Source organism: Oryx dammah, unplaced genomic scaffold, assembly GCF_014754425.2.
Source record: "Oryx dammah isolate SB20612 unplaced genomic scaffold, SCBI_Odam_1.1 HiC_scaffold_28, whole genome shotgun sequence".
NCBI classification, from domain to species: Eukaryota; Metazoa; Chordata; class Mammalia; order Artiodactyla; family Bovidae; genus Oryx; species Oryx dammah.
Window position 1 is genome coordinate 78031833 of NW_024070212.1, and position 15406 is coordinate 78047238.

General features: G+C 40.9%; 1 protein-coding gene across 1 annotated transcript in view; it reads right to left on the reverse strand.

Moving 5' to 3' along the window:
• Positions 1 to 1308: 1308 nt before the first annotated feature.
• The window catches only part of AK4 (adenylate kinase 4), a 92881-nt gene continuing 78783 nt past the window's right edge, over positions 1309 to 15406 (reverse strand). The window contains exons 3-5 of the mRNA XM_040232666.1: positions 11567 to 11739; positions 8642 to 8760; positions 1309 to 7364 (exon numbers count right to left, since the gene is read on the reverse strand). Coding sequence (XP_040088600.1) covers positions 7250 to 7364; positions 8642 to 8760; positions 11567 to 11739 — 407 coding nt within the window. The 3' untranslated portion in view covers positions 1309 to 7249. The remainder of the gene's footprint in view (positions 7365 to 8641; positions 8761 to 11566; positions 11740 to 15406) is intronic.

The following is a 15406-nucleotide window of genomic DNA, read 5'->3' on the forward strand; positions in this document are numbered from 1 at the left end:
CCATGTCCATCACCAACTCCCAGAGTTTACCCAAACTCATGTCCATTGAGTCGGTGATACCATCCAACCATCTCATCCTCTGTCATCCCCTTCTCCTCCCGCTTTCAATCTTTCCTAGCATCAGGGTCTTTTCAAATGAGTCAACTCTTCACATCAGGTGGCCAGAGTATTGGAGTTTCAGCTTCAGCTTCAGTCCTTTCAATGAATATTCAGGACTGATCTCCTTTAGGATGGGGTGGCTGGATCTCCATGCTGTCCAAGGGACTCTCAAGAGTCTTCTCCAACACTACAGCTCAAAAGCATCAATTCTTTGGTGCTCAGCTTTCTTTATAGTCCAACTCTCATATCCATACATGGCTACTGGAAAAACCAAAGCCTTGACTAGATGGACCTTTGTTGGCAAACTGTCTCTGCTTCTTCACTTTAGGATTCAGGTAAAAGAAAAGCCCCATAAAGCTGCCAAGTTTCAATGCAGATGGAGAGATAGGTACCCATCCTCTGGTCCTAAGGCTTCTACTCAGAAGCAACACCTTCATTTCTGCTCACCTCCAGCGGTTAAAGCACATTATATACCCAAACTTTAAGCCATTGGGGCCAAGATATAAAATCCTCCTAAAAAGTGAATGGTTTGAACTTTAAAACAATGTCACACATTGCCATTAGGTCCAGTTCACCTTTCAGGGACACGGAAGCCTGGAGAACAAGTTGCTGTGTCCGCTGGAGTCTGACTTCAGCTAACGGAAAGTCCCTGCAGGAGATAGTAAGAGGGCGAGGTTGGGAGAAGCCAAGGCATGTGCCCCCGTCCCTGTCACAGGAAGACTCTCCTTCAGAGGCTCTGTTTCCTCTACACCTCAAGCTCCCACCAGAGATGTCTGCTGGAGTACTGCTTTCTGTTGAGTAAGCCTGGATGGGATGATCTTAGAGTCAGGCACTCTGATCCAGTCTCCTTACCTGTAGGATGGAATCTACTTACATCATCCAGTTGCTTCAAAAATAAAGAATGTCCATGGAAATAGGTAAAGAATAAAGTGCAGGAAAATAAAGGAGTTTGAAGGTAAACAAAGTGAGGCAACAGACTATAGCAAAAATGAGACTGGGGGGTCATAAATCTTGGATTTGGGGTCTCGTTCTGCTACCAACTATCACATTATCCAGGGAACACTATATTCTCAGTTTTCCCCATCTTCAAAGTGGAGAAAACACTGTTGATAATAGGAAGGTGCCAGAGTGGCATAAATGAGAGTATTTGTGAAGGTGTGTACTGCCAAGTATAAAAGGCTATATAGAAATGTTAAATGAATTCACTAGTTATAAGCAGAAAAAACTTTATTTCTATCAAATTAAAAAGTATGAATCGATCTTCAAGCCAGATAAAATCATCAATAACACAATTAACAGAGCATGTACAGATTAGACTACAGGTTTAGATACTTTGAATAAGCACATACACCAAAATCAAGAGGGCTGATAATTTTCACACTGAGGAAAAGCACTGACTCATCGTAAACACACAACTTCTGGGAAAATGGAGCTGACATTTCACAGGAGAGTAAACCAGAAGCAAGTTGTCATTAGGTTAGAGAACTGATTTGAGCTTGAGAGGAATCACGGTGAAATGCCATTGTAATGCAACAATCTCCCGAGATCTACTCATCTCAAAAACAAGAATATATAAAAATCAGTAGTACAAATTCTCATAAAACTAGGGAAGCCCTCTGTGCCCTGACACCTTGGAGCTGACGTAATGACTGAGTTTTCATTTTTCTTCCCTTTATTCTTCTCTAAATTAAACACAAAACTTTGTTTTTATTTAGCACATTTCTGTCTCAAGAGAAAGGTTTTATGAAATGAAATTAGACACACATCAACTCCAGTGAGAATCTTCAAGGTGCAATGCTCTTTTGACATGTGCTTAAACAGGAAATCTTTTATTTCAAGAATGACACTGTGCTTTCTAGAATAGCCTAATTATCACCAAAGAAGGAATGAATATATCCAACACTACCCCTCCCAAAACACACACTACCTCTCTCTCTCTCTCTCTCACACACACACACACACACACACACACACACGAATTTAGGGAATTTCCTGAAGCATACAGATAATGACATTTATTTTGGCAAGAACTGTGCAATTTGTTAAAAGAAAGATAAGGTATGGCATTTATCAGCAACTGTAATTATGTCTCAACAGACGCAGGAAGCAAATTTTCCTCACAGTTGAAATACGGCTTCACAGTTCCCCCGTCATCTGGGTCTTGCACACGTTGCCTCTGGAAACCAGACTGGGTCAGTTATATAAGGAAAGGGACCTTATGACCAGACCACATTCCCACATTAAAAGGTGTCTGTTCCTGGGTTCCTCTTCTGAAACACCAAACAGACGAGGAAGCTGCTGAAGATGGCGGGGAATAGAGCGCAATTCATACTATAGACATGACTCTGTCTTATGAATTGCCTTTCTGGCCAAATTACTGCAGCAAGAAAAGATATTGTCTATTAAGTGAAAAGCAATACATAAAATCCATCAGGTAGATATGAATGCCTCCCGAGATCCCGTGACCCAGCAGGGGACAGACGAAACACCGTCCTCTGTATAGACAGTGTGCAGCTACCGCCAGGCCCCACTGATGCCCATTTCCTGTCTTGACACTAGAGCCAAAAGCAAAGATTCCAGGTGGGAGCAAATATCTTGTTTTACCTATTCATGAGAATAGGGAGCACAAACTAGAGAAACATAAAAAAAGCCTTTTTGAATTTCCTGATTAATCCCTATACATATAGGAAAAGGTTAAGTAAACAGGAGCATTTCAGTTTTAAAACACAAGGAGGCAAGATAATTGAGATAATACTATTACATAGGCTAATTGTTGAGGATTTAATTAAATAATGGATGGAGTGCACATAGCACCAATAAACAATGACTACCAAGCCCTTTTGATACCTGAACATACTTGGAAATTTGCTGTCTTTATGATTTAAGCCAAGACTTCTCCCTCCCCTCCTGCCCCCAACACACACCACAAGCAGGTAGTTAAAACTTCTTTAAACAAATAACCAAAATCAGATATTGAACTCAGTTTCCAGTGATTTAAAAAGTATAAAAACTCTACTTATGGGTTTACATGGGCATCTTTCTATCAAAATTTATCCTGTCAACAACCTATAGGGCTTCCCTGGCAGTCCAGTGATTAAGACTCTGCACTTCCACTTCAGAGGGCACAGGTTCGATTCCTGGCTGGGTAAGTTCTGCATGCTTCACGGTGTGGCCAGAAAAGAAAAAAACTCAACCTAGAAATGGCAGGAGACGCCACAGCATCACCTATCTCCCAAGAATCTTCCATTGCCTATGGCTATTCTTACCTTTTCCCCTTCCCTACCAATGAGAGGAGCACACCCTGGATGAAGCTGGAGCTCATGTGAGCTGAGCTATTGGAAGGTTTTGAGAGTCACCCTGGAGAAGGCAGGTGAGATGGGAAGCCATTTCTTCCAGAATTGTGAGTGATAAGCAGTGCCACCACACCAGAGGGCAGGCAAAGACGCAGATTTGGCGTTCAGGACCATGTTAATGTGCAATGTCACGCAGGGAGGGTGACCCTGGATTAGGAGCTCAATCGCCATTCATTCACTGGCTAGCACTATAGGAAAGATCAGTTACTATGGGGGCCTTGTTTGGGGGTGGAGGCAAGGGAGTCATTTGTTCTGCTGTCAGGGAAACCAAGTATTTAGTGTCTGGAGGGCTCCCAGGAGTCTAGGGGAGTTTGTAAGCACCATGGCTGGGGTGGCACAAGCATCAGGGTCCCTTCAGGGACACAAAACCATGGACACTGAGAGAACAAGGTAGCACTGTGAGCTTGCCGCTGCCACAGAGTAGCCTGGACCCAAGCCAGGCCTACTTTGACAGCCTTTGATTTTACTTACGTACAAAAGTGAAAGTCACTCAGTCATGTCCCACTCTTTGCAACTCCTGTGGACTATATAGTCCATGGAATTCTCCAGGCCAGAATACTAGAGTGGGTAGCCGTTCCCTTCCCCAGGGGATCTTCCCAACCCAGAGATCGAACCCAGGTCTCCTGCAAAGCAGGTAGATTCTCTACCAGGGAAGCCCTCATTTTACTTATAAGTGAGCAGTTATGGATGATCAAGGGCTCAGACTCTCCTCTAGCAGCTTCCTTTGCTTAAGCAAAAGGGAAAAAGGAAAAGGAACACCCTCATAAAGAGGTGGATGTCAGCAGAGTGAACCCTGCCATTCTGGATGTGAGGCCACTTGGATATACAAGCAAGCTCAGAGCCCTGCATTGCTTGCGACAGGATGCAGGTGGTTACCATCTAGGAGCAGAGCCAGGAAACCTGCATTCAAGGGTGTCTACACTGCACGTTGGCAGCAGAAGCCAGGTCAAGATGCTTTACTCCGCCGACCCTCGCTTTGTTCATAAACATGGGATCATGCCTGTCTCAAAGGACACTGGCAAGATTAAATGAGATGTTTGCAAATGTCCTAAAACTATACACGCATGACACTCAGCAGGCCTTCAATACATGGTACCTATTATATGCTTGCTTTAGAGTATATGGAACACAGCAGTGTTTTCAAGTTCTAAATAAGCAGGAAGCTGGTGGGGATAAGAGAAAGCAAAATGAATGCAGAGCTGGCTAGAATCAGAGCAGGAGGGGATATGTAGGAATTTTAGAAACCACCCAAACTACTCTTTGTGCCTAGCTTTGATGGAACCTCACATGTGGCAGTAGAAGGAAAACTAAACAGATCCCTTTAATTTTATCTTGGTCAAAATATTTTCAAGAAAATTTTATTTATTTTAGTGCAAAATCATTGAAGGAAAAGCTAGACTTTGTTGAAGAAAACCAGAAACATTTTTTTTTTAGGCTATCGAACATCATCAAACAAGCATCATCTTTCAAAAGCCCGTGGAAACAGTGTTTGGCTTTCATTATGGTCTCACCTAGCAAAGGTGACTGCCCTCTACTGCAGTGCAACCTCAGAAATAGCACACACTGTTGAGATGCATTGAGCGACTGACACTGGCTTTAAGTGTCTATTTTGCTGGAAGGGAGAAGGGAGGGAAGGATGAAGGAGCAGAGTATTGAGTCAGGGATCACCTAGGCTATTTCCCATACCTCTTCCCCAAAACTCCAAAGCCCATGATTACATTGCAGCATCTGATAAACATCAACAGAAGGGAGGAAAGTTTTGAAGATTTTTCTGCTTCCAAAAAAGCACACACTTTCCTGAATGATCCCTATAATAACCTTAACTTTCTACTTTTCCTACTTTATGGAAATTGTCTCCATGGCAAAACTACTCTAAATTGTGCAATTTTCCTCAAATAAGACTTGTTTTTCTCTATGCCTGGTTCCCCTGGAAACCTGAGCTGTATCTGCATGTCTGATTTTCACCCTATCCCCATCAACTGGCATTCAAACACAACTCTTCTCAAAAGTCACGGTCATGCACTGATATTTCACAAATCTGAACTGGGCATTTTAACTGCATAAACCTAGAAAGTAAATAATCTTACTTCACTTGGATTCAGAGGATGAGGAGGAAACTGGTCTGTGTTTCCACTAAGGTAGCCAAAGAACATTCACATGACGGGACAAAGTAAGAGGGACTGGCCAGAGTGGGGGTAGTGTTTGTAGAGAAGATGCATGGCTACCATACAGAATCCATGGGTCAGTGAATGACTGGAAATTCACTGTGACATTTTCAGAAAATAAATAATGTGTTCCAACATCACCTATGCTGAAAGGCTTTTGTTTTCTCAGAAGTATCAAGAGTTAGACAGAAGTCACTCCTGGAAATAGTAAAGGACCCTCGCTGGTACAAGCACGATGCATGAAGAGAAATATCTATTTTTAAGGCAACTTTCATTGTCTTTCCCAGAGGAGGGTGAGCATTAGTGGCCACCAAGTCTGGAAACCAGGCAAATTCTTAATAAATCATTTATTGATACTACATTCTAATGAATGACAAAATAGTGTGATCTATATTTCTAGACTTAATGGCCATCCTATAGAAAGCATCTTTGGAATAGAATAAAAAATTACAATTTTATCAAATCCCATAATCATAAAGCTGTCATTATGAGTCTAGGCACAGCTAGTGCAACATTTTCCTTGACCCTACAGGCTCCATTCCCTTTACCAACTATTTATAATATGCTTGGGTCACTCACATGAGAAAAACACTGTCAGCATCAATATTTAGCAGCATTTCAAAATATATATTTTTTTGTCTTCACTATAGGCTAAACTATTCTTTCAGTCCAGTAATTCCATATGGTCTTATTTACTTCTATGCATAAGATACAATCTTTTAACATTTATGCAGGTGAATATTTCCCAGTTTTTGAGAGTTCCCCAAAGACTCTTAGGGTTTTATTTTGCCACATAAAAGAAAGGAGCGGTATCAACTCATGAGAGTCAGACCAACAGTTTAAGTAGACCCTCCACACAGTTCAGTTCCTGGTGCGTAAAGAGACTGAACGTTGTCCCCCAGCTCTCAGCTCTCAGACAGGAATTTGAGAGGGATAAAAGCAGGAACAATATTACTTAATAGTCTAGGGAGGGAGAAAACAGATGTCTAATAAAAGTAGTAGAAACCAAGTCCTTTCATTCCAGGATGTCTGAAAAAAGAGATTCAGTGGAGTACGGATGCAGAGAAGGCGTCATTCCTAACAGAAAAAAAAAATGAACTGTGGACAGTCACTCAAGGCCAGAGAAGCAATCACTGAGAGCTACTGTTTCAATCCCACCGTCACCAGGAGGGCACATGCCAGAGAACCAGGGACAGAGGCAGCTATAGCCCCTGGCATTCTCAGGCCTCCTGGTGCTATGTTTCAACAGCCTTTAGGGGCTGGGGAGAGGCAGGGAGCACCACCCTCACGTGTGAAAAAGCTATTATGGCAACAATCTGGCCATGGAAAATCAACTAGAGCTTGGGTGATACACCGCTTGGAATCCAGCCTGTGTTGCTTCCTTTCTTATAAAGAACTTGAGACCTGTGCAGGGACATCTTAAACACGTGTAGGTGGCCCCTCTTTTAGAAAGGCAGAGAAGAGCCTCATCATTAACTCATTCTATTCATTAGTTTTCATGTCTGTTCACCATTTAAACTAGAAAAGACATTGCAAGCTATCTCAGCTAGCTGCTAACTGGGGCATGGCACCAACACTACACACACTGCTGAACGAATGACCATATCTTCCTGGCTCTTCCACTGCGCAGGCTCAGTAGGCTTCTTTGGACTGAACAGGTGTGATCTTGTTCGAGAAAAGCGTGTAAACATAGGGCCAGATTTTGTTAGTCTCGGTTCCCGAAAACTGATGGAGCACTCCTCGGCTCCTGAAAAACAAAGTCCGACATACAGGGCATTTTAGGTTTCCTTTTGACATGATATCAGCACAGATGAAGATCCTGGGTATAATGTAAACACAATCTCCTGGTCTACATCACACATCACTGAGTCCCAAAACCAATGTATCAACACCCCCAGTCCGGTACAACTAAATAAAGCCCTATCCTCTGCAACGCTGAAAAGCTTGATGTCATGCCACCTCTTCTTCTCCCCTTTAAAAACATGATAACGTTATAGGGACAACCCCAAATCTGCCTCAATACACACAGTGAAAAGCAAATCAGTGACAAATCTTGCTACTCTAAAACCCTTGTTATAGATCATGAAACACAAGATGTATCCTAATAAATGGTCAAGAACTTCATATCTAAAGGCTGGCTAAATTATTTGGGGGCTACAAGATCAGACAATGATTACAGCAGAGGCTGTACACTGCTGTCCTGAATGCAGTCCATACATGGGCTTTGTTTGGCATCCAAGCTATTAAAAATTTTTTAGGGAACTGCCTGGTTGTCCAATGGTTAGGACTCACTGCTATTACTGCCAGGGGTCCAGGTTCAATTCTTGGATGGGGAAATGAGATACCACAACCTGCAACATAGCCAAAATTTTTTTTTTAATTTTTTTTGCCAATATATTATAAAATATGGGATTTTCTTCTGCAGAGAAAGCCTGACTTCTGCTTCTTTTGAAAAACAGGCTCACTGGCCACACTTAGCCTGAGTGCTTCCATGGTTATAATTGGCTCGAGCAACAGAGGAGCTGTCTAGTTCAACTGTCACTCAACTGCCCAGCTTGACATGCCCCCCACCAGGTTTGACACTCATTTCCATCACCTGTCTAGCCCCTGTAGTTATCTGAATTTGCAACGTGTAGTTTATAGCTTTAGTTCTTTATTAAACTCCGTCCAGACATATCTAAGCCAAAAAGTCCCTTCTAATCTTCTGGCCAAGTCATATATTTACACGTGGGCGTATCAAAATGTAAAACCATTATTTCAGTCCCTTAAGAAAATGAAAATGTCTAGATGCAAATTTCTAATCACACAGAGATGATCAGGCTGTGGTCCTTATAAGAGTTTAAGCATAAAAATACCAGGCATTCTTTCCCATGTACACACCAGCATTTCATCTGATTTCATCTGAGAGGTATTTGGCCTTTCAGGTTTACCAAGCTTAAAGAAACTGCAACCCACTGTCTTTCCCATGAGGAGCCACACCTTTTCAGTTGGCCAAGTGGCATGGAAACACTGAAGCACACTCACTTGTATAATTCGATGACTGGTTTTGCCACATCCTTGTACTGTCTTAGTCTGGCAGCAACTGCTTCAGGTTTGTCATCCTCCTGCTGGACCAATGGTTCACCAGTGACGTCATCAATCCCCTACAAATAGCAGAGACAGCAGCTAGTGTGGCCAACACTTAACCCATTCCATACGTAAAAACTTTCCCGGGCAAAACTACATTCACCTTTGATTCCCACCACCTGATGAGTTAGCCCCAGGGGACAATAAGAATGATGAAGGTGGTTGAAAAACAAACAGCATTAGTAAGTATGTTAAGCTTTTTTCATAAGAGATGAAACATTAAATCTTTAAGATTCCTGATATTTCCAAACATATTCCACTGCTTGATAAATGACACCTTTAATCCATAGTTTAAAATTCCATCTTACTTCGCCCAACAAAAAAATAGCCACTAGACAAGACAATGTCACTTTGGTCCTCTAAATATTCCTAAAACTAGCTTCTTTCTAAAGCTTGAGTTCTTAAAATGGAAAATGAATGTCTCAAAGAACCAAACGGCTTCCTTAGGAAAAACGCTAATCAAAGAGAAGGTATGTCAGTCCTGTTTTTGCTACTTTCATATTCTATCACGTAGTTCCTCTAAGATTAAACTTAGTCAGGTTATTTTAGCAAATCAAATAATGACATCTAAAGTTAGAACAAAATAGGCATGAATCATATACCCATGATAACCACGAACAAACATTCTGGCAACTGAAAAACTGTAATTTTAGAAAATCTGATTTTTAGGTGTACTTTAACTTCCCCAGGAGCTATATCTGCATACAAAACCAAAATGGACACCTCAGAATTTCACCTCCCATGTCCATGGCTATTGGACTACCAAGGCAGACAGTCACAGGAAATCAATCTGTCAAAAGGCAGAATAGAGCAGAACTTAGGCACAGAGCAGAAGGCTTGGGCATTCAACCGGATAATCCAAAATTGCCTGCAAGTTTGAAATGCACTAAAATTCCAATACAGCACAAAGCCTTAAGTATGTAACTGACACTTAGAATTTACTGGTGAGCCACATAATTATCATGTTTGTAATACAGGGCTATTACCCTGATGGAACAGGAGAGATGACGGGTGGGAGAAGGAGATCCATCACTCATTCCTCTCCTATATTTTACTTATTGCTGCAAAGCTCAGGAATCATCTCCAGGACTTCAGAGCACCCAGAAACACAACACTGCTTCCAGAAAGAGCAGAAGGATGCTAGGACAACAGCATCTCTCCCAGGGGAGCTTGGTCATAGCAGCTGGCTGACTTGGCCTAAACTGGCACTTCCATTGCTGTCTTTGGAAATAGCACTGCAACTGCAGTGCTCTTTTAGGGGTACCCAGGCTTTGCAAAGAAACTCAAATTCTACAAGACTCTCCACATCAGCAAGTCTGAGGAGAGCCAAAATATGATGTATTTGTGTTAGATTCCAGTGCCAACTCAGAACCTTCTTTTCCTCCTTATCCATTTTTCCCCCATACTTGTTTTTGGGGATGGAATGATGGAAGGGCTCTACAAAGGAATTCCAGAATAACATATATTTTTAAAAGAAGACTTCAAAAGGAGACTGCTGCTTAACCTATATGAAAAGGACTTATAAGAACCTAATGATGACTTAAGGAACTAGATGGCATCCATCCATAACCCCTTGAAGTAGTTTTCTATAGTTGTTATTGACTATATTCAAGTCTACCCTAGTCCATAAACATTAAACCAGTAAGACACAATAGCCACACCTTTCACATTTAGATAGGAGCAAGTAATACTATATATTAGCAAATAAGAATGATCAGATTAACTAATTCATGCCTTTACCAGGAAGAACAGTAACTCTTTAAATGAGTTTGCCAAAAGTTTCTTTAACCATATACCTTTACATGTACTTAACTTTATGCAGACACATAGTTATTATATCGTGAAGTTCTTTTAAAGGGCAATCTTCTATGCCTTTGGCTCTCTCTCATCCCTGTACACCCTCATGCTCACTACTCACATGACCCCACTCACTCTAACCCTGTGCCTTACTCTGTCCCAGCCCCAAACACTGGCAGCCCAGGATAGATCCTTTGTATCTTTATCCCTACTTTTATGAAGCTAGAGAGCACTTATAATCATGTAAACAGATATGTATAAATAAGGGTGGTCATGGTTTTGCAAAAATGGAATCATTCTGCTGTTTGCATCTGTCATTTAACAATACCCAGGGAAAAATATTACTCTAGGCCAAAGAATATAGTAAGTAAAGCACTAGTCACTCAGTTGCGTCCAACACTTTGCAACACTATGGACTGTAGCCTGTTCCATGGACAGGCTCCTCTGTCCATGGAACTCTCCAGGCAAGAATACTGGAGTGGGTCGCCATTTCCTTCTCTGGGAAATCTTCCCAATGAATATAGTACTAACTCAATTTTCTTTCTACTGACTACATAATATTCCAAAATGTGATTACTGCCAATTTTATTTAGCCACCCCTAGAGATGAATGTTTGTATTGTTTTCAAGTTTTATTTTTCCCATTACAAACAGCACCAAAATAAGCCTTACTGTGTACATGACCTTACCTGCTAGTGCTTACATTTTCATAGACTGTACTCCCAGAAGTGGGTTGAATGAAATATGTATTTAAAATTTTTAATGTACGTTGCTAGGTTGCTTCTCTAAAAGATGATTAACATTTCGTATACTTAATACAGACAACAGTACTGTGTTCCCAGATCCTAACCAGCAATAAAAGTGTTAATTTACATTCCTTCATTACAAGTGAATGATAATTTTAAAATATTTGTTGGCTATGTATATTTGCTCTTTTCAGAATAGCCTATTCATATTGTTCCCCCACTTTTCAACTGAAATGTTTTACCTCCTTGCCAATGTGTGAAAGTACTTTGTATACTCTTACATGTACATGAGGTGGGTTGAAGTCCAGGTTATATACCCTTCCACTGGGAGGGTGAATCCAACGTCGGCTGAGACGATCTTTGAGTGTTTCAAATGGAATATTCAAAGTGATCACTAGATCCAGGTCACATATTCTGTCCAAGGCTTCAGCTTGAACTAATGTTCGAGGAAAACCTAAATGCCAAAACAAAATATATCAAATTCAAGACACGTACCAATTCTAATTAGCTGTTGGAATTATTTTCAGAGACAGAATAATCAAATCTGCACAAATATTACCCAGAAAGGAACCTTAAAAATCAGGAATATATATCAATTTCAATAAATTGAATATTAGCAGAAACTATGCTACTTTATAATCTAGCTTCAGCATTTGGAATATAAAATATTAAGGGAGTCACATGATAAAAGCAAAAAGTACTAAAAACTAGACTAGTCCCAGCTCTGGTGTAAGCTCTGCTTTTAACTACCTGTGTGACCTTGGGCAAGTTGTAACACCTCCATTTCCTGTTCTGTTAAAAAACCAAAGGGACAAATTTATATTTGTGTCCTTTTAGTTGTAATAGCTTGTGTGTGTGTATGTACTAACTAACTTCAGTTGTGTCCAACTCTTTGCAACCCTATGGACCATAGTCCGCCGGGCTCCTCTGTCCATGGGATTCTCTAGGCAAGAATATTGGAGTGGGTTGCCATGCCCTCCTCCAGGGGATCTTCCTGATCCAGGGACTGAACCCACGTCCCTTACATCCTCTGCATTGGCTGGCAGGCCCGTTACCACTAGCATCACCTGGGAAGTCCTTGTAATAGCTTGCTGCTGCTGCTGCTAAATCGCTTCAGTCGTGTCCGACTCTGTGTGAGCCCATACATGGCAGCCCACCAGGCTCCCCCATCCCTGGAGTATATTATTCTTAGGTTACCACTAAATACACACACACACACACACACACACACACACACACATTTTTAAAATCCAAATCAATTAAAGTTCAACCCTTCACTCAGACCTTCATTTGAGCCTGCACCTTAACCGTAAGATGGGCAAAATTCCAGTCTCAAAAAGAACTGATACTTTTGAAACCATATGGATACTGCAAAACTTATAAATTCACCCTAGTTTGCTAAACATAGGGAAATAAGCTGCAATTGAAATTTGGACTCACAGGTATTATTTTCTTTTTTGCAGTTAGCTGATCCCAAATTATATATATATTTTTCCCCATCCACTTTTCCCCTTCTATTTGTCATGAAGTGATGGGACCAGATGCCATGATCTTAGTGTTTTTAATGTTAAGTCAGCTTTTTTACTCTCCTCTTTCACCCTCAATGACAGATTTTATTTTCTTGGGCTCCAAAATCACTGCAAATGGTTAGTGCAGCCATGAAATTAAAATACACTTTTTTCCTTGGAATAAAAGCTATGACAAAAACCTAGACAGTGTATTAAAAAACTGAGACATCACTTTGCCAACAAAGCTCCATCTAGTCAAAGCTATGGTTTTTCCAGTAGTAATGTACTTTTCCAGTAGTAATGTTTTCCTAATAGTAATATGAGAGTTGGACCACTCTCAAAGAAGTCTGAGTGCCAAAGAATAGATGCTCTTGAATTGTGATGCTAGAGAAGACTCTTGAGAGTCCCTTGGACTGCAAAGAGAACAAACCAGTCAATCCTAAAGGAAATCAACCCTGAATATTCTAAGGACTGATACTGAATCTCCAACACTTTGGCCACCTGAAATGAAGAGCTGACTTATCGGAAAAGACCCTGATGCTGGTTCAGACTGAAGGTGAAAGGAGAATGGGGTGGCAGAGGATGAGATGGTTAGATAACATCATTGATTTAATGGACATGAATTTGAGCAAACTCCAGGAGATAGTGAAGGATAGAGAAGCCTGGTGTGCTGCAGTCCATGGGGTTGCAAAGGGTTGGACATGACTTAGCCACTGAACAATCACCCCTCCAGGGATTGACCTGCTTTAAATTTCACTCCAGGTTTGGCTGGGATAGAACTACACAGTAGTATCTTGTTTCTAAACAGTTTGTCAGGTTGATCTGTTGTTAAAAACCTGACTGTATCCAATATCACTTAAAAAAAATGTCCTTTAAGTCTTAGTTAGGTAAAAGAGCCAGACGGATGAAGAACAGGAAAGAAAGTATAACAGAAGATGCAATATTCAGAAGAGAAACTTTTAAATCCCTTCAAAAAGGACACCATCTCATCTCTACCCTTTCATCACTAGAAGTAACAAGAGAACTTTGTAAAGATGGGTCTTCATGGCCCTAAAACACTTAACCATCAAAGAACTCCTTTTCCTATTATAGGAAGTCAGTTATTCAAACATGAGCATGCCACATCCTGTGTTACAATCCCCAAGTTGTATGGATGCCAAGGTGATATCAGAGTGTTTGTTCAGTTGAATATGACAAAACCCACCCAAAGTTGTCTCTATGCCCCTGCTCCAGGTAACAACCTCTGCAGAAAACTCTCCAATGCTCCCTTCAAAGCCTTTCTTATTGCCTGTCTAAAAGGCCAGGCCCTTTTCTCCAAAGCCCATTCCTCCCAGCCTCCTCATCCATCATCTTTTGCATATTCCATTACCAGGAGTCTGAGCTAAGTCATGGATGAGATTCCTGATTCCTTGTTCCTACATGTTCCCCAGCTATAATCCAACTCACCTGTTTGCACAGCTTCACCTCTGGGCTGCCCATGACACCATTTTCCTTATCTACAGTTGACTTTGGCCATATCAGCTTGCATTCAGTATTGTTCTCCTCAGGTCTCACTACCTTTGGGTCAAAGATACCTCTGCCTCAGGGCCTTTGCACTGGCTGTCCTCGGCCTAGAATGTTCTTCCTACAGATCTCTGAACATGACTGTTTATCATTTGAGATATTTGCATAAATAAAACTTCCTCGGGGAGACTTCTTACACTACTATATTTAAAATAGTCCCACTTCCCTCTCATTATCTACCTTCTTCTCTTCAATTTTTCTATTACTTATTACTATGAATAATTTCCAAGTATTCATGTTTATTTTCTATCCCTTTCTCACTCACTCTCTGAGAAATGGGACTTTTCTGTCTTGATCATTCTGTACCCTTTTGCTCCTAAAAAATTAACACTGATGAGCAACTTAGTACAGGGCCTTGAATTATTTCCAAAGTTTATGCCCTGATGAACTTGCTTACAGTATTTTGAAGTTCCATGAGAAATTATCCATTACCTACATCTTACTAAACTCAACATCTGGTCTGAAGTCCAGTGTAAGCTTTGGTCACAGTAAGTACAGAAATGAGAAAAAATATTTAGAAATTTTATAGGAATTCCATGGAGTAATTTTAAGGCTGTTGAATCTAAAATTTGGGCTTGAATTTGGTGGTTTTTTCCTTTCAATTTTTCTAGTAATTTGTTTCTATTGTATCTGGCAAGAGAATTGTTCTGCAGTGGACTGGGAAAACAAAACTGGAGTTTCACAACAGATAGTTTATTCTAGGCTTTCCCTGGGGCTTCTTTTCTAATTTCTCCAGTAAAGGAAATTATCCAATGGCCCAACTTTCTTTTCTTAAATTTGACGTTGTTTATTACAGAATCTCTTATGAGATTAAGTGGTATCTCTTTGCAAAGGGACACAGGAACAGAGAGACCCAAACCCAGGGCACATTTCAACTCTGTTCTTATGACAAGGAAAGTGCAAGTTCATGCAGAGGCAAGGACAGACTTATCTTGCAGAGCATGTCTCAGTCCATTGGCTATCATGAGCCTAACCCAAGGTAAACACATGCTCCCATCAGGCACAAGAGCCTTTCCAACACTAGAGATAGCATCAAAAGTGACTGCTTTC